The following is a 24,158-nucleotide window of genomic DNA, read 5'->3' as shown; positions in this document are numbered from 1 at the left end:
GTGAAAGAGTTTATTTTGCCTTTTTATGGTAAAATTAAAAAGAAAACTGTCTCCAGTGAACTGAAGTTGCTGTTTTCATATGTCAGTATATTAAAATATGGGAAGTGTTGTATGAGAACCCATTTGTTGAAAAATATTACTCGACACATTTGAATAATGAAGCTCAGCCACTCTTCTTGATGGTCCTGTTATGTACAGGTATGTCAATGGTTAATTCAGCAGAACCTGTGCTCTTTATCTACAGCCTTTGGATGCCATTTTCCTCACACTGATGCATCAAATCAAAGTGCATCCCTTTCCTGGAGTGCCTGAGGAGCACATTGGGGCTGCAGCTCAGCTGGATCCCTGGCTGGCTGAGTTTGTCTCCATTGCTTTCAGTGAATCCATGCAGGGTTTACTTCTTACTAGACCATACTGCTGAAATCTTTGTAGTTACTATCTTTGGAAAGAAAAGGTAGACATTCTTCTATCTTCCTGGCAGTTCACGTTTTTAAAGATCTCTAGTTAATTATGTTACTTCTCAAGTTTTTGTGAGTTCTCTTATGAGTTTTACCACTGTCTTGGGGACCAAGAGCTAGAATGATGTATCTAATCATCTCAACACCACCAATCTCTTGAATTCTGAGCAGTTGCTTTCTGTGGAGAGTTTGTTTTCCTTCTTTGTTGAAGTGTTAAAAGCCTATCTACCTGAAGATAAGTTCAGCTTTAGTAATGATTTAGCTAAAATCCAATCTAATGTTGGTTGCAAGTAATTGATAAGGCTGGTGGGATGCCTGTTTGTAAATGCACGCAATTCTGCTTAGCCTGCTCTTAAATACTGACACACTGTCCATGGTAATGCTGCTCTCTTTAAAAAAAAAAAAAAAAACAAACATATTCTATCTGCAGTTATGTGAGAACTTTAACTAATGGCTGTCAGTACCAATGTCTTTGAGCTCAGGATTAGATTTTTACTAATATTTCTGCAGTGTATTTCTACTGTAGATTTCTACTGGGATTGATGTGTTGGGTGAGGGTCTTGATGTATTATGTAAGTAATCAGGGAGATGCTAGTTTATAATGCCACTTTCAGAAGTCATCAAGCTATGAATGCAGTGTCATTGCCAAGAGTGGAAGCATTTAAAACAGCGGCAGTCACCAAACAGTGTTGGAGCGATACTAGAAGAATCCAATGGATACTGTTAGTTGAAACGAAAAAAGACTCTGATTGATAGGTTTTTGTTCAGAGAAGGTGCCAAGAGCAGGTTTCGTATCCCACCCTGAAATTATTAAATTCCATGAGCTCCCCTGATGTTTAGGGCAATTTCTGAGGCCAGAGAAGATAATTGTGAGGAGGATGTTCAGCTGTCAGGCTTTGATAATTCAGCTTAACACACCATATCCTGTACTGGCTTCATAAAATGTCCTAAAAGTGCAGTAACGTAAACTCACTCAGTTGTTTATAGTGCTTGTATTATTTATTCTTTTCACAGCAGCTTCAGGAAGAAAAGCCTGAAAATGCTTTGAAGCTACTTGCAAATGCTTACTTTCCAAAATGCAGAGGGGATGTGGAAGAAGTCATCTTTCAGTCAGCCAGCTGAACCCAATCAAAACCTCTTAAAACTCCTAGTACCTAGAAGTTGCCCAGTAACTGCTCAGTGCAGAGTTTTATCTAGTCTAGCACTTAGCAGTATTGTTGCTTCCGGTGTGTGTTTTGCATCAAAGCTCTCCAAAATATTTTCAGTGCTGAATCCTCTGAAATGGGTCGGAAGGACGATCCAGGGAACTATAGGCCTGTCAGCCTGACCTCGGTGCCAGGCAAGGTGATGGAACAGATCATCCTGAGTGCCATTACACGGCACATGCAGGACAATCGGGGCATTGGGGCCAGCCAACATGGATTCATGAAAGGCAGGTCCTGCTCGACCAACCTGGTCTCCTTCTATGACAAAGTGACCCGCTTAGTAGATGAGGGCAGGGCTGTGGATGTAGTCTATCTAGACTTCAGTAAGGCATTCGACACTGTCTCCCACAGCATCCTCCTAGACAAACTGGCTGCCCGGGGCTTGGATGTGTGGACTCTTCGATGGGTTAAAAACTGGCTGGATGGCCGAGCCCAGAGAGTGGTGGTGAATGGGGCAAAGTCCAACTGGCGGCTTGTCACTAGCGGTGTTCCCCAGGGCTCAGTTCTGGGGCCGGTGCTGTTCAATATCTTCATAGATGATCTAGATGTAGGGATTGAGTGCACCCTCAGCAAATTTGCAGATGACACCAAGCTGGGTGGGAGTGTCGATCTGCTGGAGGGTAGGAAGGCCCTACAGAGGGATCTGGACAGCTTAGATAGATGGGCCGAGACCAACGGCCTGAGGTTCAACAAGAACAAGTGCCAGGTCTTACACTTGGGCCACAACAACCCCATGCAGCTCTACAGGCTGGGGGAAGAGTGGTTAGAAAGCGGCCCGGCAGAAAGAGACCTGGGGGTGCTGATTGACAGCCGGCTAAACATGAGCCAGCAGTGTGCCCAGGTGGCCAAGAAGGCCAATGGCATCCTGGCCTCTATTAGGAATAGTGTAGTCAGCCGGTCTAGGGAAGTGATCATCCCTCTCTACTCGGCACTGGTGAGGCCGCACCTTGAGTACTGTGTCCAGTTCTGGGCCCCGCACTTCAAGAAAGATGTTGAGGTGTTGGAGCGAGTCCAGAGGAGGGCGACCAAGCTGGTAAAGGGTCTGGAGGGTCTGTCCTACGAGGAGCGGCTGAGGGAGCTGGGGTTGTTTAGCCTGGAGAAGAGGAGGCTCCGAGGTGACCTTATTGCAGTCTACAACTACCTGAAGGGAGGTTGTAGTGAAGTGGGAGTTGGCCTCTTCTCCCAGGCAACTAGCGATAGGACAAGAGGACACAGCCTCAAGCTTCGCCAGGGGAGGTTCAGGTTGGACATCAGGAAGAATTTCTTTTCAGAAAGGGTTATTAGACATTGGAATGGGCTGCCCAGGGAGGTGGTGGAGTCACCATCTCTGGAAGTGTTTAAGAAAAGACTGGACATGGCACTTAGTGCCATGGTCTAGTTGACAGGGTGGTGTCAGGGCAACGGTTGGACTCGATGATCCCTGAGGTCTCTTCCAACCTGGTTGATTCTGGGATTCTGTGAAATGGATATTGTGTCACATGTTCTTGTACTGGGTCTGGCTGTGATGGAGTTAACTTTCTTCATAGCTGCTGGTGTGGTGCTGTGTTTTGGATTTGTGACGAACAGTGTTAATAACACAGGAATGTTTTGCCTGCAGTGCTTGCACACTGTCAAGGCCTTCTACGTTTTCCATTTTGTGCACAACCCCCTGAATGGGTAGGCTGAGGTTGGGAGGGGACACAGCTGGGACAGCTGACCCCAAGTGACCAAAGGGTTATCCTGTGCCATATAACATTGTGCTCAACAATAAAAATGGGGGATTTTGTCTTTCCAAGGTAGCCATTGCTCCAAGACTCTGGGCATCAGTTTGCTTGTGGTCTTCATTGATGATGGGCTTTGAACTGCAAGGAAACTTGAAGAGTTGAAACGGTAATCTTTTAATAAGGTCACGATATAAATTATGCCATGCTGCGTATAATTTATTCAGGTTTGTATTGTGGCTGAGCTATGTGCTTGTACTACTGCAAAAGTCTCGCTGATGCAATAACTTAAAGAATATAATTTTTGATAGTAAACAGTTGGTCTTTGTTCTGTATTGTTTAAGTCAGTGCATTTCTACCAATTATTTTCTAGGGGTCTTAGTGTTTCAAATGAAAGAACCTGGGATACCAGCAGGCTTTACAATGTCTTCTAGAACCCGAAGTACTGAAGCTACTGATATTTGCCCTTGTCCTGGTTTGGCCTAAACCAGGCCGATTTTCCTTTCAGTGATTTTTCCTTTCAGCTAAGTCTCCTCTAAGTAACTGCGCTTTCTGAAACTAACTGCATGTTTTTGCAGACAGTGTCTGCTTCCAGGACTGATAACGCTCGAAGTTTGTAGTTATCGCTGAGGCACCGGTAGGGATGTTGTGCGGAAAGGCTCTTGCTGTACTTGTTCTTGAGAGAAACCAAGGTCACCGCTGAATTCCTCACTGCTTACGAGTGAAGAGCCGAAGGGGGGTCGCAGCTGCAGGGGGGAGCAGACAGGGCAGGTGACCCAAAATTGACCAACAAGGGTATTCCATCCCATACACGTCATTCTCAGTATAAAGCGGGGGGATCACGAGGGTCTCGCTCTTTTTCTGCTATGGCCGGTGTCCAAGGAGGACTCCGTCTGTTTTCCTGCTGCCCCCGATCCCGATCCGTGCGTTCCTGAATCCAGCTCTCGACCGTCGCTAGGCCCAGCCTGGGCCTTCCCGGAGCCTGCCCTGCAGTGCCGGTGGTGACATGGCTGACTTCAGGAGAGCTCAGTCTTGGTTTTGTATATATATTTGTATATATTTGATTATTTCTATTATAGTTATTATACTCTTTTTCATTATTATAGTTTATTAAAACTGTTTTAATTTTCCAACCCAGAAGTCTCTCTCCCTTTTCCCTTTCCCTTTTTCCCTCTGGGGGGAGGGGGGGGGATAACAGAGAGCATCTGCCGCAGGTTTAATAGCCAGTCCAGCTTTAAACTGTGACAGCCCTACTCTGGAAGAATGTTGTGATACTGATTGCTTACATCTTACCTGATTGCTTGAATTTGCAAGACTGACTTTCAGGAGCTGTCTAAAAGCAGATAAAAATAGTCAATCTTTTTTCTTCCATTTCAGTGCATGTCTGAGTGACCTTGAGTTCATACATATGAAAAGATAAGTATTTAATGTCTATCCTTTGCTGGTTTAGCTGCTTTAAAGCAGTGTCCTTTTGAAATGGACCTCAAACTTTGATCAACAAATTCGGTCTAATTAATGAAGGAGTTCCAATAATCCACACCACTGTTCTTGTTTAGTTATTAAATTTACAGTGCTTAGTCACACCACAGTCACAGGCTCTGATATAAATGTTAAGGAAACTGAAGCGTATAGGATTTAGCAACTAATACTTATCAAAGACATACAGAACTAATAAATACTTCTGAAACATTGAATTTATGTTGGAATGGTTGAGTATTGGATAGAGTCTGACTGAGCTACTATGCTACCTCTGCTTTCAGACCCTGAGATGCTAGAAATCCAATCCAATGAGAATGTCTGCAAAGATATCTGCCTATTTACTTCTGAAACTGGTCAGTGGGGGTTATGTTTTGGTAGTAACCTGACTCTCTTTGCCTAGGCTTGTCATGAGTTGCATGTTACTTATGTCCCATTGCATCAGAGTTTCATATCTAGTTCCACTTGACTTTCAATATTCAGGGTTTGGTTTTGGTTTGATGGCTTTGTTCCCCTGGGTTGTAAGCAGGAATACAGGTATATTCACTGCTTTTTTCAGAACATGAAGGATCTCGGTGAGCAAGACGCTAAGTCTTTGTTTCTTCTCCATTTGACTACTGTTTGAAAAGTTGGAGCCTGGATGTCGGCTTTCATCTTGACTGAATGCATGGCACCCCCAGGGATATAGGGTAGAGATAGGGAAAGAAATCCTTGAAGGTGATGGGAGACTTCAGTACAAGTCATTCCTCCAGAAGTGTCAAGCTTATCCATCCCATGCATTCGACTTCATTTTTTTTTGTCCTGCTTTCAAACTCTGGAGCTCTTCCCATGCCATTGCAAAGCCAAGAACTCAAATAGTTCCCAACTTCTTGCTCGGTGTCAGGCAGCCATACGTGTCAATTTTAAGCTTACTGTAAGATCAGCCTTTGTTGCTGGAGAAAGCTCAGGTTCACTCTTTACTGCTATGTTTTTTTCCTTCAGTAGTGGAAAGATTTCCTCAGTGAGCAGGACTGGTGTGGTATAAATATGGGGCATAAATTGCATTAAGCCATGAACTGGGCAAGTCCACAGTACAGCACTGTCTTCATGCCTTCTGGAAAGCCTTGGCAGCAGTGAGAGAGACCTCTGAGCCCTGTTCCACTTACTGAGTCCCAAGAAATGCCCAGAGCTTATTCCAATTTTCTGCGTCTGTGCTTGAGTCCTAAGTCACATGATGAGACAGAAAGAGTTTTCTCAGTTGTGAGGGTGCACCTCTCTTCTTGCACTCAGCTCCAGAAGAGAGTTCACATCTATCACCATAAAACACAATGTCTTTTGTCCTCATAGAGGTGCCAGGAGGATAGGATTGAGCCAGTGGGAACTCACCTTGCACTTGAGGATGTGTAGGATTCGGAAGTACATTAATCATCTAATGATACAAGGCAGAATGTGACCTCTTCCTGTTCGAGGATGAGGACCCTGCTCATCACAGGTGGCTTGCAGCAAGGTCTGAGCTGAAGGGATGGGAAGGTTGTGGACCAAAGCTCCTGAGCTTCCCCATGCTGTGCAGGAGCTGGTGCATGCTGTCCCTGCGTGTGCTGTTGCCTCACTGTGGCTGTTGGCATTGGCAGCCAGGAATGGTTTCCCTGCAGCCCTTGTTAAGCAAAGAAGAACATGAGCCTCCAAAGGTTAAGAAATTCAAGTTCCTTTTGCTATGGACAGTGTTACCACATACTCCTGTTCTGATCCTTAAAGAAGAATGTCTCCTCCTGTTTGTATCTGAGGGCTGATGAGCCGCACTTACCAGCCTTTCACCTTGCAACTTTCTTTTATCTCCTGCCCTCAGCCTGCACTAGCTGACTCAGGAAGCACCTTATTTGACAGAAACTACAGCTTCTCCACAACGGCAAGGCCAAGCCCTTCAATATGATTGTTGTGGTGCTTTCCATCTGCTTACTGCCTGCTATGGTAAAGTAATTTTGATAATGTATGAGCCATATTGCTGGAAGTAATTGATATTAGTAAGAAGTGGTTACCAAAGCTGTGACCATATCCATGCTTTTTTCTAATTGACTCTGCCTTTGTGGAGTTATCTGTTCAATGACCTAGAATAAGGGCATATGCATGATTAGGTGTGCGTATAAAAAACATTTGATACGTTATCTGGAAGCAGCATCTTGAAAACCGTTAGAGAAAATGGGAATTTTTGCAGTGGCTTCCAAAATTGTGAGCTCAGGACTGTAACAGGGACCACAAGGCTATAAACACAAACCAGGGAGAGTTGATCACTGATCAATGCTACCTAGACATTGCACCAGTGTCACCTTTAGGGCAGTTCTTGAACCTGTATAGGATCATGTAACAGCCTATTGCGGCTGCTCATGTTTGATAGCAGGGGTAGAGATGTTGTTAGATTCTATATAAGACAGCAATTAAAACAACTAATTAGGCAGATGCCTTAATTCATAAATGGGTGAGCAAAACTGACCGCTGATGTCTTGTATTGATACAAGTTAAGGGGTTTTTTATTATAATTAAGAGGAAATATATGTATTGCCTGTGTTTTGATCTGGTATCCTGCCTTTGAGGTTTGGTTATAATCTGGACACAACACCCATTTCATTAAGCTTGTGGTGCATTCTGTTGATCTGGCCCTTTCACAGCCCAATGAATGTGTTCTTTGCAGAATTTATGTTTTGCTGCCTCACAATAAATTTGCAGTTGTCTCTAGTGTTTGTATAAAGCAGCAACCTAGTTGCACTTGATCCTTCAGAACTGGGTGTGCAGAATGGATTCCTCTGGTGTCTTACATTCCTACATGTGTAAGTATTATTGTTGTTAAAAGGAAGCGTACCTCTGTTTTTATTTTGTACTTAATGTGATACCAGGCTTTTGAGGCTTGTTTGAAATGGTATGCACCACCATCATTTCTTCTTTAATCACAGCACAGAAAATTATTTTGATCTGGTTTCCCCACACATGCTGCATCCCCTGAATACATCTCCTGCTGCCTCACAAAAAAAATTTCATAGATCAGCTCAAACAAATGCTTTGCCATAGTAGTAGGTTGTAAAACTTTTGAAGGGCTAAGGCCAATTGGGATTGTTTTCTAATTGATACCTGATCAAGTCGCATGTGCACTGTGGCACATGCGAAGTGAGCTTTACCTGCTCTGGACGGGATGCCCAGGAGTGCTCTCCTTGCAACTGGACTATTTGTAGGACAACATGAAGGGATAATGGTGTGGTAGCACCACAGTCACTCCCAGATAGCAGTTTCAACCTGTCAACTGAGTGTCTGAACAAGAATGGATCACCCTCAGACCAGGTCTTCCCTGCAATTCTGCACATGACCCCAGACAAGTGTCTGTAAGTGCTCTGAGGAATTGCCTAGTAGTGTCTGTTACTGTCTACCTTAACTGGAAAAGGGAAGGGCTTGCAAAGTCTTTCTGTTCTGCTCACTACACCTGATCTGGCTTGCTGTCATGGTTTAACCCCAGCTGGCAACTAAGCAGCACCTAGCCACTTGCCCGCTCCCCCCCAGTGGGATGGGAAAGAGAATCGGAAGAGTAAAAGTGAGAAAACTCGTGGGTTGAGATAAAAGCAGTTTAATAGGTAAAGCAGAAGCCGCACACACAAGCAGAGCAAAACAAGGAATTCGCTCACAACTTCCTATGGGCAGGCAGGTCCAGGAAAGCAGGGTTCCATCACATATAATGGTTATTTGGAAGACAAACGCCATCACTCCGAACATTCCCCCGCCCCTTCCTTCTTCTTCCCCCAACTTTACATGCTGAGCACGACATGGAACATCCGTGCGGTCAGTTGGGGTCAGCTGTCCCACCTGTGTCCCGTCCCAACTTCTTGTGCACCCCCAGCCTCCTCGCTGGTGCGGTGGAGTGAGAGGCAGCAAAGGCCTTGACTCTGTAACCACTGCTCAGCAGTAACAAAAACATCTCTGTATTGTCAGCACTGTTTTCAGCACAAATCCAAAACACAGCCCCATACTACCTACTATGTGAAGAAAATTATCTCAACCCCAGCAAAAACAAGCGCACTTGCAAACAGCTTAAGGCTGTAAAAAAAACATTTGAGGTGAGCCACCAGGTAAAAGGACTTCAGGGGTGCTTGCCCATGCCAAGCCCCTAGAACACTTCTTTGTGAAGCTCTTTTTGAAGAAACGGAGGAGAGGATTATCAGATTAGCAAGTGTAAAATGGCCTGTGCAAGACGGTTTTGTGTCTACCCAATGCCCTTGTGATGCTTGCCAGAGCACAAGTCATTTTTGACATGAGAGCCTGCCTCAGCTGCTGTCCATCTTGGTTTTCTTTTTGCATCTCTCTCTCTTTAAAGTTCCGGCCTCTGCTATTTTTAGCTCGTGAAGCTGTCTATGCTCTGGGAGACTATGCCTCTTATCTGCTGGGACCTTTCTCTGGCAGAGATCTCAGTGACTATTGGGTTGAATTATATGTTGAGAGATTATTTGCAGGCCAGGAAGTTAAACCAAGAACAACCCTGTATTGCTTGTGACGGACTTTAAAGACATTCTCAGTCAAGAGTTTTTACTATAAGGAAAACTGAGAAGGGAGGGTTTGCTTAGAGAATGAGCTGGGTGTACAGGATTTCCTGCCCACTCCAAATGTCTGCCAGTAGTATATGTGATGTAAACAGGAAAAAAAAATCAACTGGTGTCAAAAACTGATGGAAGCAATAGTCATGCTACTAGGGACATGCATCTATTGTAAAACATGAGAAGAATTAGAAGTTGTGAAGAAGAAAATGAGCATTTTGTTAAAACTGTGTGTTCTATTTCAAAGAAAAAGTATGATACTGAGTATCTTGGCTTTTTAGGATTCTTTAAAAAAAAAAAGGCACAAACTCTATTTTCCTAGTGCACTTCCAGGCCTTCTGATATAAGCTGGGCAGTCTTAGAGGCTTAGTAATGATAGCGAGGCACAGATGTTTCCATACTTGCATCACTGAAACTCGTTATCGTAAGTGGTCCCTGAGATTGGTACTCGTTGCTTGTAAGGAAGGTTGCATGTGTGAAAATAGTGTCATCTGCCATTTCTCACTGGAAAATACATTAATTTTACTAAATCTGCTTTGTTCATAGATCATTTCTTACTTTCAAATGTGATGCAAAAATGACATAATTATTTTGTGTAGTATTTGTCTGTAGTGATTCATTTAAGCAAAGAAAAATTCATCAGCAAAATAGAACCGTGGAGGTAAAGTAACAGCTTTATCCTGTGCGTGGTCTAAGCACTATGACAAAAACCTTGATGGGGTTTTCAGAGAAAGCAAGCCATTGCAATTTCATCTTCACGAATGCATTTGTAGCTTAAAAGGAGATTAGACTTTAAGCCTGACTAACAATTTACTTAGAAACAGCAGCACACTCTGTGTGGCTTTGCATCAGTCTGGTACGGGTTATCTGCAGCCCTCCTCCACTACATCTTGCTGCCGGTAGTAATCCCATTAGACGATTACATCTGGTGTCCTCAACAGACAGATTTAGTCATAATTGAAAAGTTAATTAACTGTGTGGTCATTTTATTACCAGAGCCTCTTGTACTCTTTAACTTTGCCTCTAGTGAAGTGAATTTATGGCCTGTTAGGACATGCTAGGCTTCAGTTGTGCACATAACTGTCTGTTCTTTAGTCGAAACTACAAGAATCGAGGGTTGAGAATTTTCATACTCATGAATCTTTAACGCAGCTGTACTAAATGTCACTGTAATATCTGATTACCAGTCTGTGGCTGAGTCATTTGAGGAAGGTGGTCTGTAAGCTGGTGAGCAACAGCTCACTCTTCCTAGAGTTGTTTTGTTTAGCTCAACAGAAGAGGAATGTATACTTCAGTGTGGTGAGCATTTGCTTCCAGTGTGGCTGGTGGCCTGGATCTGAATAGCTGTTATAATCCTGGGAAGTGGAGATCTTTATGCTTGGGTAAAATTGCACCAATTTGTTTCTCAGTAGCAGGCAGCCAGAACTGGCCTTTGGCAGAGAAATATTTTTATTTTCTTACACCTTTCTAATCTTTTGGCTAATGATATTTGTCTTTGGCAATTTATTTCTATGTTTTAATTGGAGGAGAGGGAAAGCTATTGAGGGAAGGAAATTGACTTGGTTATCCATATGGATGGAGACTTACTGAGAAGTTTTTGAGCTTTCTTTTCACATAGAACTGTCTTTGGAATGGATCTGAGGAACTGAAAAAGCTGTAGTGTGTTTACTAAGAGTGGGTCTAGATCTGGGCAAGTGAGCGAACTCTGCAGACTCGCACATAGCGCATGTGTGGATGGAAGTTTCTAAATGGAAACTCAGATCGTGCGCTCTCCTTGAGGTGGGTATAGCAGGGGAAGATGTCCATTATTACCGTAGCTGTGTTCTTGAAACCTGTGGTCCAGGCTTTTCCTTTGGAGAAACGGTGTCTTGTTAAATGCAAGCTGCACAGATTCACAGTCACTCTGGCAGAGAGGGGTGTTGTGATCTCCAGCCTCCACGGTACAAAAGAAACAGAATATTAGTGTCTAACCTGCACTGAACAGTGAAGTATGGTGCACTAGCAAGACAATAGCACTATATTTACAAGCTATGTTGGCCAGGGCAAGAGGTCTAAGTATTTCTGCAGTTTGGTGTTTGCTGTGACTTTTCTATGTTCAGAACTAGTGTTCTGGTAACACAGAAAACGCCATGGTGTTAGAGCCTGGGGAACAGGTACTGTTTCTGAGTTGTGAACAGAGGGGAAAAAGGCTGATAACTACGACATCTGCTTAGCTAACTTTAACAACTAACTCTTAAAGTAGGTTGCTATTTCACTACTGGCTAAAAGAAATACAACATCTTTTCACTGAAATGTAAGGATCTGAATGGAAAACACAGATTCACAGAAGGATTACACAGTGGAACCTTTCAGTTGAGAAAGTTTCACTGCATCCATGAAATGGTCAGAAGGAACATGTGGAAAACTTTATACTGGCCTGTTTCTTCTGAAATGAAGCAGGGCCAAAAGAGAAGCACAGAACTAACCTTCAGCAGCAGCACATAAATACAAGCCTACTTCCTAGGAAAGGAAGAGAACATTAAAATGTTGTGTTGGGACAAAGTTGTGAAGTGCAGTCTTTAAACATACACCAAGCTAACGTGCACAAAATGTTGAGCTGCGTGTTGATCACTGTATTGCTCAAGTTTTGCCCATTAACTTAATCGCTGAAGCATGGAGAAAGCTACCACTGAGAAAATGCTATTTTGTAACATTTTGCCATCACTGTATTACCTAAGTCAGGTTTCATTTAATGGTGTTGCCTGAAGGGTCACTAAATGTGTGATATAAAAACTGTGAGTCTTTCCTTGATGGAAGGGTCTTTTCTCACCTGAGAGTTGCAGCATCTGCCCAAAAAGGCAAGATGGGCAAGATGGCAGACGTTTACAAGCTGGAGCAACAGACACAGTGAGGCAGAGGGGTTTCAGGAAAGTAATCCAGGGTTTTAATTTTCTGATGAAAGACCTATGAGGTATGTTCTGCGTCAAGTTGAAACCCATGCCACATCTGGGACTTGGCAGTCATTTCATTGTTTCTTCCCAAGGACATTCTGCATGCCCCTGGTTAGTTTTCCAGAGAAGGGGAGGAAGACTGTGGCAGCTAGCTGGAAAATATAGCACGTTTTGTCATCCCTTACCACCCTGCTCTGCCAAAACATGGCAAAGCACAAGTAGGATACCCCTGCTGTGGTGCTGCTATCAAACAGCCATTGCTTTCTAAGCCGGTATGTGGGGTGACCTACAAAATATGGAAAAGGAACAAGAGTAAATTTAATTCCTTGTAGACTTCGCCGGAGCGATCATTGTCAGAACAAACTAGTGACTGCGACAAAGCAGCACAACAACAGACTCTTACAGCTTTTCTTTCGACTGGCTCCTTCCAGGGTCACCTGGACCCATGCACATCACAGCACATTTCAGCTCCCCTCTGGCTACACCCCTGTGTTTCTTTTATCCTTTCCATGGGCACGGCTTGCAAACTAGGCCAGACAAGCACACGCAGGTTTTCCACACCTGGGTGGAAATTATTCTAGGCACAGACTATGGTGGGATGCTTTCTTCTCCTTCAGCTCCTTGTGTGGGCTCTGTGCTCAGATTATTTCCTTGGCAGCTCTTGCCTGCTCTGTAGTAGTTATGCCAGTCATTTTCCTTGGGTGGGTAAGGTCTGAGGCCCTTACCAGGCTATATGACCTGGAGCCCACGGCTGAACATGTCTCTCTTTCAGCATGGTGAAGGTAAGTGCTGTGCATACATTTGATTGAGGGATGAGTGGAAGTAGGGCCATGGGAGATGCCAGGCTTGGCCAGGAGTATGCCGTGAGTGCTTTGAGCTGAGCTGGTATTCCTTCACTCTTAAACCCCTGGCAATGTCCACATTTCACTTGAAGAATTGTGTTGCCCAATTGTCATCTTTCGTCTGGGATCATGTCATTGGGCTGACTGACATATGTAAGGATTTCTATTCTTGGGAAGTCCTCCAGCATCAAAAAGCCAGCCTGATGGAATAGAACTGCTTTTGAACAAGCCCTGAGTAAGACTCCACTTTGGTTTATGAACTCCTGGTGAACCCCCACCGAGTTCAGGTTCTTGATGCTCTTCTGTACTGATTTCTGTTTTGCTTGTTACAAGCTTTCAAGTGCTTCTGAAGTACCAGTGTGTTAACCGACTGCTGAACTGACAATACAAGCTTTAATCTACACTGCTTCTTTAGCCTTGTGCTTAATGATGGAAGATGCAAAGAAACAGCTGAACCTGGTAGAAAGACCCACTGAAGCCAAATAACTTAGCTATCACGTGTTGTAACCAATGTGTTTCTCAGAAGCAATAAGATTAAGTGGATCAGCTGGTGTGGTCTGTGTCTGGTGGAAAGAAGCTTATTTAATTAAGAGGACCAGAGAATCTGTGCCTCAGTTCAGAAAGAAAATGGGTTCCATGGAAGACCTTGACTATCCTCAAATCATCTTGCAATACACCAGTGGATTTTTAGTCTCAAAGGTAAGAAATATAACTCAGTCTTGGATAGATATCTAAGAGTATGCAGACAGAAATATTCAAGGATCTCACTTTAGGTCCTGAATGTAAGTCTTTGGAACGAAAACCATCTCATATGAAAGCATCCTGTCTGCTCATCTAGGCAGGAAGTAAATTTGAAAAGAAAAAAGATTTGAAAGTGATGTGATCCCTCAGGACAGACTTAGCATTTATTCAGACCTCTCTGGCCGTTGCAGGCTTGCATAAGCAGACCCTGTCTCTGCGTGAGGCTTTATAAAAAACATGGGAGTTTATAGCTGAGGGCTTGCTGTGTGACTGCCTCAAATGTGGAATGTTCCTTTGGTGGTGGGATTTATTCCCACTTTTCATTTTTGGAGTTTAAGAAACAGAGAGCTGACTTGAATTGCCTTTTTTCCTCCCTGTTAAACCAAGCAAACACCAAGATTTTTCAAATATCTTCTCAAAGAATTTCCTTCTGTCTCCCATGTTTTGTCTGTATGTGTTATGCTGAACTTCTGTATATTGCCTCTTTTCAGGTGAAAGAAAGAGTCTGGTATAATGTCTGTTTTTCCAAACAGCATTTGATTAAGGCAGAAAGGTAGAACTAGTAGTTCCACTTTTCATATTGTTTACTGATGTTATTTGACTTCCTGTGTGTGTAAGCACATGGGCATAAAATTATAATATCCAGTGCAGTGGAGATTTTTTCCTCATTTACTCTTTAGTTACCTTTCCTATCGTCCCTTGCTCCACCTCTGGCCAACTTGGTAACAGAAGGAATGCTCTTCGGGTTGTGCAAATACTGCTGCATCCTAAGGCTCCTGAAAGGCAGAGCTGACAGTAAAGAGAGGAAAAATGGATAATGAAAAATCCTTTTGCTTGGTGAGAAAGAGGAGTGCCCAGTGCTTTCCAAATTAACACTGGTACTATGTTTTTGAGAAACGATCTCAACTTTGGTTAAAGCATGTTCTTACATGCTTCCTGTAAGGTAAGGAGGAGGTAAAGAAGGTAAAAGGAGCTTCCTGTGGACTATATCAAATCATTGTAGATACAAGCAGTTAACTGAGTTGATGCCTTTGTTACTGTTTTAGGAGTGTTTGCATGGCCAGAGAAATAGGCTAATACTTATAAACTTGACTGTGTACAGCTAAAGAAGGATGTTTTTCTTATGTATGGTTGCGTATGTCTGAAGGTTGTGAGTTGTTCCTGTTATGCACCTTCTCTATGAAAAGACAGGGCAATTCTGCTGGCCTGAATGAGGCAGTCCTTTTGGCTGAGAGGAACCTTTCTGCCTCAGGGAGACCACTGTAGTCATGCGTGTCAGTCCCTGAAGAAAGGGTCCATAGAGTGGGATATTCCCCGCTGCTGCAAGTTACAGGAGAATCTCCAGGGTTCACTGAGCATATGTTAGATTCTTAGTTAAAGAACAAAAACAGCAACATAAAAACCCACCACCACACAGTCTTGCCTTTGTGCTCTCCATGCAAAAAGCAAGAGAGACTGTGAGAATGTGCACTGAAACTAAGGAAGAAGGAGCAACATTCACACCCAAAACCTAGTCTCTAGATAAGAATATTTGTGAGCCAAAAGCATTGGCTGGCTTTGCCAGAAAAGAAAAAGAAATTAAAAAAGGGGCACTACAAGTACTGTGTGGTGTTATTGGTGTTCAGAGAAACTTCAGTTTAATCATTGGACTTGTTTATATGAAATATGATTTTACGTGAAAAAAATACTATTTTGTATATTTTCTCCAAGAAAGCAGTTTTAGAAATGCAGTAGTCTTTGGTGCTTTCACCTGATCCCTCACTCCCACCTTTCCTTACCCCCAGATTATGTTCACTGCCTGTGAGTTGGGGGTGTTTGATCTTCTGCTGGAGTCAGGAGAGCCTCTGTCTTCAGATGCCATTGCTGCGCGCTTGGATACCAGCACCACGGGGATGGAAAGACTGCTGGATGCCTGCGTGGGATTGAAACTCTTGGCAGTAGAGCTGACCCAAGAAGGAGGTAATAAAGGCAGAAGAAGGACAAGAAACTAAAAGACTTAAACCTCTGATGATTTTGAAAGTGAGGCAAGGTGTGTGGGGAGAGGTGTATCTCGTGTTAGGCCAGTTTCCGTAGCTGGAAGGAGGAGAGAATCACTTGGAAATGTCATCCCCTCTTCAGCTGAAAGAGAAGCAGCAAATGTCAGCATGATTAAAGGTGTGAAGTAAAACCCAGGTGAAGGGCTCTATATCCCTAAACTTCTTTGTGCAAGAGCCTCAGGTGACCTTGAAGAAGATATTCAGGGTCTCTGCAGAGCTGGTCTAAAGAACACTGATGTGTGGGCATGATTTTAAACCTTAAAACAAAATGCCAGGGTGGATGGGCAACAGTGTGATTTAAAAACACAATTTGTTTTTCTTTGGGGTTTTACCACCGTGTGAAGTATTTTGTTAGGCTGCTGATCTGAACTGAGAGGTGATGTAAGTTTGCCCTTGCACCAGAGATGTTGAGTCCACATGGTCAGAAGGGATCTGTGGCCATCAGACAGCTGGTCAGGACTAGCCAGAGTCTTGCAAGTTGTGTCCTCTTCTCTGGCTTGTGTTGCCTTGCGCTATTTTAGGGCTTACAGTAGTTGCCCAATGAGTTTAGGGAAAGTAGGATCTATCTTTCATATTCCTTTTGTATGCCAGTCCTGTGGGTGAGTGATGCCACTGCAGATGCATTGGAGGAAGCGGGGGAGATTTCTGTGAGTCCTTTAGGCATTCATCTATCTGCAGAAGGTCCTGCCCTAGTGAACTGAGAGAGGGTAGGTGTGGTTGGCATGCTGTTTTGGGGCCTTGTCTCCCACTTGCTAACCTTGTTGAATGGAAAAAAAGACTTGTCTGCAAGAACTTCTCATTTAAATAGGGCATACCAGAAGCTTCCTCTGATGGCAGAAGCCTATAGGTAAATGATGACACTTGTAAGGCATTCCTCTTGCTGTTCTTGAAATGTTTGGTGCTGGAGTTAAGTGTAGGTAGATAGTGTTTATTCACATTGAATGGGGCAACACACATTTCAGCAGCCCTCATCCACTGCTCATTACAGTGGAAGGGTTGATTGTAGAAGGAATGTGATTGTGTCTTTGGTCATATAGAGATCTTCGGTGATAAATACCATACTGTACAATAGGCTTGGCAAGGTGGTATATCATACATATTAGTAACTATATTTATTTCACTCTTTAGCCCTCTACAGAAACACAGACATTTCCAACATCTACCTTACAAAATCAAGTCCCAAATCTCAGCATCATATTATGATGTATTACTCCAATACAGTCTACTTGTGCTGGCACTACCTGGCTGATGCTGTGAGGTAAGGAGTGTTGTGCGCTGTCTGTTGCAGACTGCTTTGTAGCATCTGTGTGGCTGCTCTGAGTGATGTGTTTCTGGGGAAGGGCACAATGAAGATGTTGGCTGGTTCTCAGAAAGAAAAAACAACAGATCATTTTGGCTGTTAACAGGGCCAATATGTGTTCTCGTTTTTTCTTGTTTTCCATTTGTGTGTGTTCGTATTCTCCTTTTCCCTCTGATGGTAGAGATGATCTAGGAATCAGATTTCTGTGTGTTTGACCTTCAGGAAAGCACTTGATCATTACAGTGTCTCTTACTTGAGGAGGCATCAACAAGGTAAATTATGAGTAATGATGGCTAAGGATACTTCTGTTGCAAAGGTGTATAGGAGTAGTTTAATATGGGGCTGGAGTCTCACTTGTTCCAGTCCATGCAACTGATGATCAAACATGGTGTGTGTGATGGTGATGATTGCACCAGTCTCATACCTTTACCTGAGTGTGTTCCCATAAATCATAGAATCATAGAATGGTTTGGGTTGGAAAGGACCATTAAGATAATCCAGTTCCAGCCCCCCTGCCATGAGCAGGGACACCTTCCACTAGATCAGGTTGCTCAAAGCCCCATCCAACCTGGCCTTGAAAAGGACTAGTCATTCTTGTGAAAGGTTGAGAAATATATCAGCGTATTTTGGGGTAGCAAATGAGGGTGCCTTTACAGCCATTGCAAACAGGCTGGCATATATTCTGTACAAAGTTGAGAACCTTCCACAGTGATGAACTAGCTGAGACTACAGCCCCGAGGTGTGTTTGGAGTAAAAGAAAAAGAAATCCACACTCATGCTTTTTTTGGTTGCTATTTCAGAGAAGGAAGAAACCAATATGAGAGAGCTTTTGGCATTTCATCGAAAGACCTTTTTGGAGCAATGTACAGGTAAATATTAGTATATTTACAGAAATTTTATTCTTCTTATTGTAGATAAAATCAATGTTTTTAATTATGGCTCAGGACAATTAAATATGATGATGTGAGAATCCCACTCATCAGAACCATCATGCAGCATTTTCTGTTCTCAGTGATATCCATTACTGGGACACTGTCTGATCTTTTGAATAGAAGTACATAATTTCTGAAAAACATATCACAGGTCTCTGGCACAGAGGCAATGGTAGCAGGTATGGCAATGGTAGGTAGAAAAAAAATCCCTTGGAAGCCTGAGAATTAGCAGCGTAATACACTGTTGGACTTACTAGTCTTAATTCCCTATTTAAATGCATGAATGCGTAGCTGTACCCTTCTGCTACAGTAAGACTCAAGGTAGGTTTATATGCAAAGAGAATGTATTTTGTGTCAATAAAAAGACAGATTAGTCTTTAAGCTAAAACTTGTAATAGCAGTTATATGGTAGGAATCACCAAGGATATTGTGTGCACCCTTTCTATGTGCTGTGTCTGTTTGCATTACTAGATCAGAAGAAGAAATGCTGAAATTCATGGCTGGCCAGAACTCAATATGGAGTATATGTGGCAGAGATGTTCTTGCTGCATTTGACCTTTCCTCTTTCACGCAGATCTGTGACCTGGGAGGTGAGCGTCAGTAGATCTTCTGTAACAAGCCTCTGAACTGTCTTCTTTTACAAGCTCTGAAAAGAAAAATAACTCCTATGTTATATGATGGGCAAAGCAATGGAAAGCGGGACATATCTCAGAATCCTGTCAGCAATAAAGGGAGTGTTTTACTGATTTGGTTGGGCTAAAAAGAGAAATATGAGAGTGGTGAGAGCATTAGGAAGCTGAATGCTTTTCTCTACGGAGTCTCATTGGTTTGAGTAGTGGCCCATCCCCTTGTCTATGTGGCAGCTTTGACATTTTATTCTTGCCTTGCTTGATACATTCTTCCGGTGCCAGACTCTTTCCCTCCTCCCCTTCAGTCCGTGTCATTGAGATATTGTCTGCAGCCTCCTACCCTGCAGTGCCCTGCTGTCCCAGCCCTGCTGAGTGCTGCCAGGATTCATGGGATGGGTCAGGCTCCCTCACAGGCTCCATCATTGCTTTCCCAGTGCCTGGTTTAGTGCCTCTGTTTTTCATTTCCCACCTTCCAGCATCGACAGCCTGGTCTGGCTGAGGGAATTTGTAAGAGCTGGGACTGACCCCATAGGCCTGGGTGCTGGGGGTCCTGAAGCTTCCTGCAGAGCAAATGGAGACAGTAGCCTCTCCTGACCCTCCTCTTCCCTTTCAGCAACATGTGCGGAGCAAATAGACCTTGCCAGCTTCCATGAGGCTGAATGCAGCGTTGCCTGCATTGCTTCGTGGAGGTGTGGCTGAACAGGTTGGTTTTGTGTCAGCGCTGACCTTCTTTTTCTCTCCCCAAAGGAGGTGGAGGAGCTTTGGCCCGGGAGTGTGTTTCTTTGTACCCAAATTCCACAGTCACAATTTATGACCTGCCGAAAGTTGTGCAAGTGGCCAAAGAGCAATTTGTTCCCCCTGAGGAGCATCGTATCGCTTTCCATGAAGGTAGGTGCAGACAGCGGTGTAGTGTTGTCACAGCTGTTGCTCCTGAGCCCCTTGTCTCTGCTCAGAGGTACCATACTGAAGGCTCAGGTCTCCAGCTGCTCCTTACGTGGGCAGAGTGTCCCAGACTGCAGCCTCCCCAGCCCAGGTCTGCAGTTCATTGCTACCACAGGGCTGTCCCAGTTGTGCATCTGCAGCTACCTTCTATCAGAGACGTGACTTGGTTATTGAGCAGCCCAGAAACTCTTTACTACTGAACAGAACTATTTGATTTCTTCAGAACAAGGGTAATTTAACAAAAAAAACCCCTGCAGTTTTGAAAAACTGCCACGGTATGTTACAAATCTTCCTAACACTCCCTTTTCTCCTGTGCAAACCTCCTGGTAGAAGTGCGGGATGCCAGACCTGCTCTGAGCAAGGGTTTTTCCTTCTCTGGTCATGGCTGATTGACTTTCAAGTCCTAAGATATTTCAGGCTTTGAATGTGGGTGAGCTAGCCCATATTCATCTTGCCCAGTCCGTAGCTTTTGCATGGTCTTTGCACCATCTATGATGAAAGTAGATATAGGGAGATCTAATTTTTAATGTTTACAAAAGTCTTCGAAGTGTTGGAATGACTTGGTATTGCTTGAACCTCAGACAGAGGAAAGAAGCCTTGAGGAAGGAAGGGAGTATATAAAAACAAAGATGGAAAAACACAGGAAGCTACGTGTGCCAGTGGTGCAAAGAAATGGGAGCAGAAATGGCAAAGTAAGGTGCAGAGAGAAAAATCTGAATGCAGTACACCAGGTGTGAGCAAGAGGCATGATGATGAAGCTAGTGCTAGGTGACAGGTGTGTATTTCTTCCTTATGGATTTATGATGTAGCTCTGTGGTTACTGAAGGTCTTTAAAAATTTGCTTAGGTAAGGGAAAATTCTTTCCTTTTTTCCATGACAGAAACCATGAGAAACTGTCTCCTCTTCTTAACTCTGTGAATCTGAATTCCTGTCACTGGAGAAAACTCAGACTCAAACGCTTTCCTGTGTGTCAAAGGCTGTTTCAGATGAGCTGCTGCTTTTAAACATTTCAGGCCTTCTTGAGACTGAACAAAATTCCCTATGCAGTGCCACAGAATACTTTTACCTGGTAGCTCTGTTGCTGTCTGATGTGGGTGATGGACAGGGCCAGCCCAGAGTCTTTAGAACTGGACAGAACTGAAAATATTTGCTTAACTCAGCCCTCTGTGTTTTGAGGGGTTTATATAATTAATACATGTATTCTTGCTTTACAGGAGACTTCTTTAATGATTCAATTCCAGAAGCTGAACTGTATATATTATCCAAGATACTGCACGACTGGGATGATGATAAATGCAGGCAACTGCTGGCAAATGTCTACAAGGCTTGCAAACCTGGTAGGCGTGAGCTCTTGAAGAGCAGAGAGACTCTTGCCTATCAGTAACGTGAAGCACACCAGTCTCGATGCTAAATTTGGGTGGCAGAGTTTCAGTGCAGGGGTTTCTTGGTTTAGTCTTTTGCTCTCCTAAGCCAGCCATGTGCAGCTGAGATAAATAGGTCTTGGTCTAAGCACTCCTTATCTGGCTTCCAGTTTTAGTTTCCTTCTTTACAAGGATTCCTCTTTCAAGGCATTTGGGTGTAAGGACTGGGGATTTTGGGTATCATTTAGATAGACAGGTGTATACGTCATAGTAACAATCCAATTAAGCATCACATTGAACCCTTGAGCTTTGAAAACACTGACGAGGTCTCAGCAAAATCAGTAAGCTCCTGCGGGTTTCAGCTGGGGGAAATGGGAAATTTCTATCCCAGCCATAGCATCCCCTTCAGCCCTGGTACGTCAGTACCTAGGTAGCCAAGCAGAGGCATGCTCTGATGCTTTTGCTCTTCCATTGTCTTCTGTGATGCTGAAATCTGACTTAACATAGAAGCTGCTTCTTCCTGAAACTAAAGGTTAGGATCTGGCCTAGTAACTCAGCTAAAAAAAATCTTCTCAGAGCTCAGCATGTGTTTTATTTCTCTTTATTCAACCAGGTGGTGGAGTGCTGCTAGTCGAATCGCTTCTGAATGAAGATAAAAGTGGGCCTTTAGAAGCTCAACTGTATTCTATGAATATGTTGGTCCAGACAGAAGGAAAAGAGCGAACAGCAGCAGAGTACAGCAAGCTCCTTGAGGCAGCAGGCTTTGGAGAGGTTCAAGTCAAGAGAACTGGAAAACTCTATGATGCTGTTTTAGGAAGGAAATAATAGTACCTCTTTTTATGTACCTCACAAGATAGACTAAGTAGAGAAATGTGATATTCTCTTCTTAGAGGGGAGTCATCAACTTAGCTTTTAGTTAAAGTAGCCAACTTTTTTGTAAGCTGATACATTGTCATGGGAATCACTAATGATAGATCCTGAGCGAGCACGGATTGTGAGTCTGGCAGCCTGACTAGGGCTTGCCTTTGGATCTGGAAGGGAGAGAAAGAAATCAACACCTGTTGCACAAGAAATAACTCACGAAAGAAATGTGCAGTGTGTCTGCTTCAGACTTTTTCATTCTTTCCAATTTTAACACTGTATCTTGCAAAAGCAAAGCTGAATTTGTACTTGAATTCCTGTGAAATAAAATTAATCCCCATACTGAGTGCTGTTACCTGAATTTTTATTCCTGGGGAGTTGATATAGTATAAACAGACCAAATCATGTCTCCCTGTGGTTAGTCTTTTCAGAGTTCTAGGAGAAATCCTGTCTGAGCCTTGGGGAGTTTGGCATGAAAAATTATATTAACTTTTTGTTCCCTCTAGATTTTAATTTAAGTTATGAAAAATAATTTTGTAGCTTGTTGACTGGCTGAAGCCCAGGGATGATCTTTACGGGGCAGGCCATGAGATGACAGCTGAGAGGGAGAACGATGCAGCCAAGTCATTCAGTTACGCACTGAGGAAGTCCTTTTTGCATGCCTCCTGCTATTTCTCTAAATCATTTGATCAAGCACAACCTGCCATAATCCACCCAGTTCTTGGAAGCAGAATTACAGTTTACTGGAGTGAGAAACATTTGGAGAAGGCACCAGAAAGTCACTCTCTGCAGTTGTGCCTTGAACACTAATTGCATTTGCACATTAAGCTGGATACTAGAGGAGCCTGAGATAGTCCTCTCAGTAGCCATCTACAGGAGCCTTCCTCTCCTTTGATTGTAGGAGCAGCATAGGGAGAAAGTAGCCTCAGCCTCAGGGAAAAGTTGGCCTTTTGTCACTTTTTGTGGTATCAGAATCGAATCACAAGGCCATAATGGCCCTTCTCATCCTTCAAAGCAACAGGGCACGGTTCATAAGCCACTGTGCAGGTAGTGAGTTTGTGCCCGAGTAGCATCTCACCATGTAGATATTGACACGATATTGCAGGAGTTGGGGCAAGAGGTTTTGCAGAGTTCCCTCATAAGCTGCAGTCACTGTGCACTGTTCCCTACCTGTGAGTTATGTGGCATGAAGGTGACTTTGCCAGGAGCTGCAGTCTGCGAGTAATGTGTTCAAGCTTGCTCGCTTTCCAGACCAAGCGAGGTGTTACATCCTGCAGCAGCCAGGCATGAACGCAGATAATGAAATGAGACTGACCAGGTCTTTGTTGATTCCCACCACCACTGCAGAAAAATATTTAGAGAAATTATTTTGCTGCTTTGACCATACCAAGCAGCCAGTGAAGTATGCTGGGGTAAAAAACAAAACTCTTGCGTGGACTTTCTCTGATACAATTTGTCCCCAAAATGTTGCATGCCCATGGACTGGTGGTTGCTTACATGGCTGGGCTGCTTCCTGAGCCAGTAGGAAGGCCAGTCATGGTCAGCATGCTGCAGCTGCATATATAAACTGACTGGTCTCATAACCTTGATGTCTCAGGTGGTGGTAATTCTGCCCTTGACTTGAAAAAAAGCATGAGCAGGCTGTTTTGGTTTGTCAGAACAAATTCCCTAAATACAGTACTTCTGCAATGAGTTGATTCACAAAATGCTCTGCATGTCATTATCTTACCAGTGAGTGACTGGGGCACAACTTGAACAGGCAAGATGCACACCTGCCTTTTAGCTGTATCAAGGTTCAAAGATGCTGGGTCTTTAAAGAACAGGATTGACCCACCATTACCTGGAACGCAGATGGAAATGAATGAAGTGCTGAATGGTGATTACAGGATTTGAAGATCATTGGTATTTAAATGACTTTTAAGGGTCAGATGTGATGCCATATCAGAGCAGCTAAACACCAACACAAGATCACTGTGCGCTTTCACTGCCTGTTCAAAGCAGACCCTCCAGCTGGCTATAGCTTGTGCTGCTCATTCCTTATTTGCTTGTTGGCATTTGAGTGTCTAACTTCTGGGGGAATGCTAAAACATTATTGGCTACTCTCTTATGCTAGATGACCAAGAAAATACTGGAGTATGTGTAAAGAAAATACTAAAATTCTATATTCACCTTTAGAGACCAGACTTTTGAAACCACAA

The 24,158-nt window shown here is 43.5% G+C and overlaps 1 protein-coding gene across 1 annotated transcript; it reads left to right on the top strand.

Moving 5' to 3' along the window:
- Nucleotides 1-13,785: 13,785 nt before the first annotated feature.
- ASMT (acetylserotonin O-methyltransferase) lies at nucleotides 13,786-22,245 on the top strand. The gene is made up of 8 exons (XM_068395535.1): nucleotides 13,786-13,857; nucleotides 15,684-15,858; nucleotides 17,064-17,193; nucleotides 18,036-18,104; nucleotides 18,639-18,757; nucleotides 19,544-19,684; nucleotides 20,953-21,075; nucleotides 21,713-22,245. Exons 1-8 carry the CDS (start codon nucleotides 13,786-13,788, stop codon nucleotides 21,922-21,924), a joined length of 1,041 nt encoding a protein of 346 aa, XP_068251636.1. The 3' UTR covers nucleotides 21,925-22,245.
- The last annotated feature ends 1,913 nt before the right edge of the window (nucleotides 22,246-24,158 follow it).

This window comes from Nyctibius grandis, chromosome 2 (assembly GCF_013368605.1).
Source record: "Nyctibius grandis isolate bNycGra1 chromosome 2, bNycGra1.pri, whole genome shotgun sequence".
In the NCBI taxonomy this organism is placed as follows: Eukaryota; Metazoa; Chordata; class Aves; order Nyctibiiformes; family Nyctibiidae; genus Nyctibius; species Nyctibius grandis.
The sequence above is the reverse complement of the archived record's forward strand: the minus strand, read 5'-3'. Positions and strand labels throughout refer to the sequence as shown.

Bases quoted from the DNA above. Each gene is read 5' to 3' on its own strand.
- ASMT (XM_068395535.1), top strand. From the start codon at position 13,786: ATGGGTTCCATGGAAGACCTTGACTATCCTCAAATCATCTTGCAATAC. The intron at 18,105-18,638 runs GTAAATATTAGT...TTGCATTACTAG, and splicing joins CTTTTTGGAGCAATGTACAG to ATCAGAAGAAGAAATGCTGA. The intron at 21,076-21,712 runs GTAGGCGTGAGC...TTATTCAACCAG, and splicing joins CTACAAGGCTTGCAAACCTG to GTGGTGGAGTGCTGCTAGTC.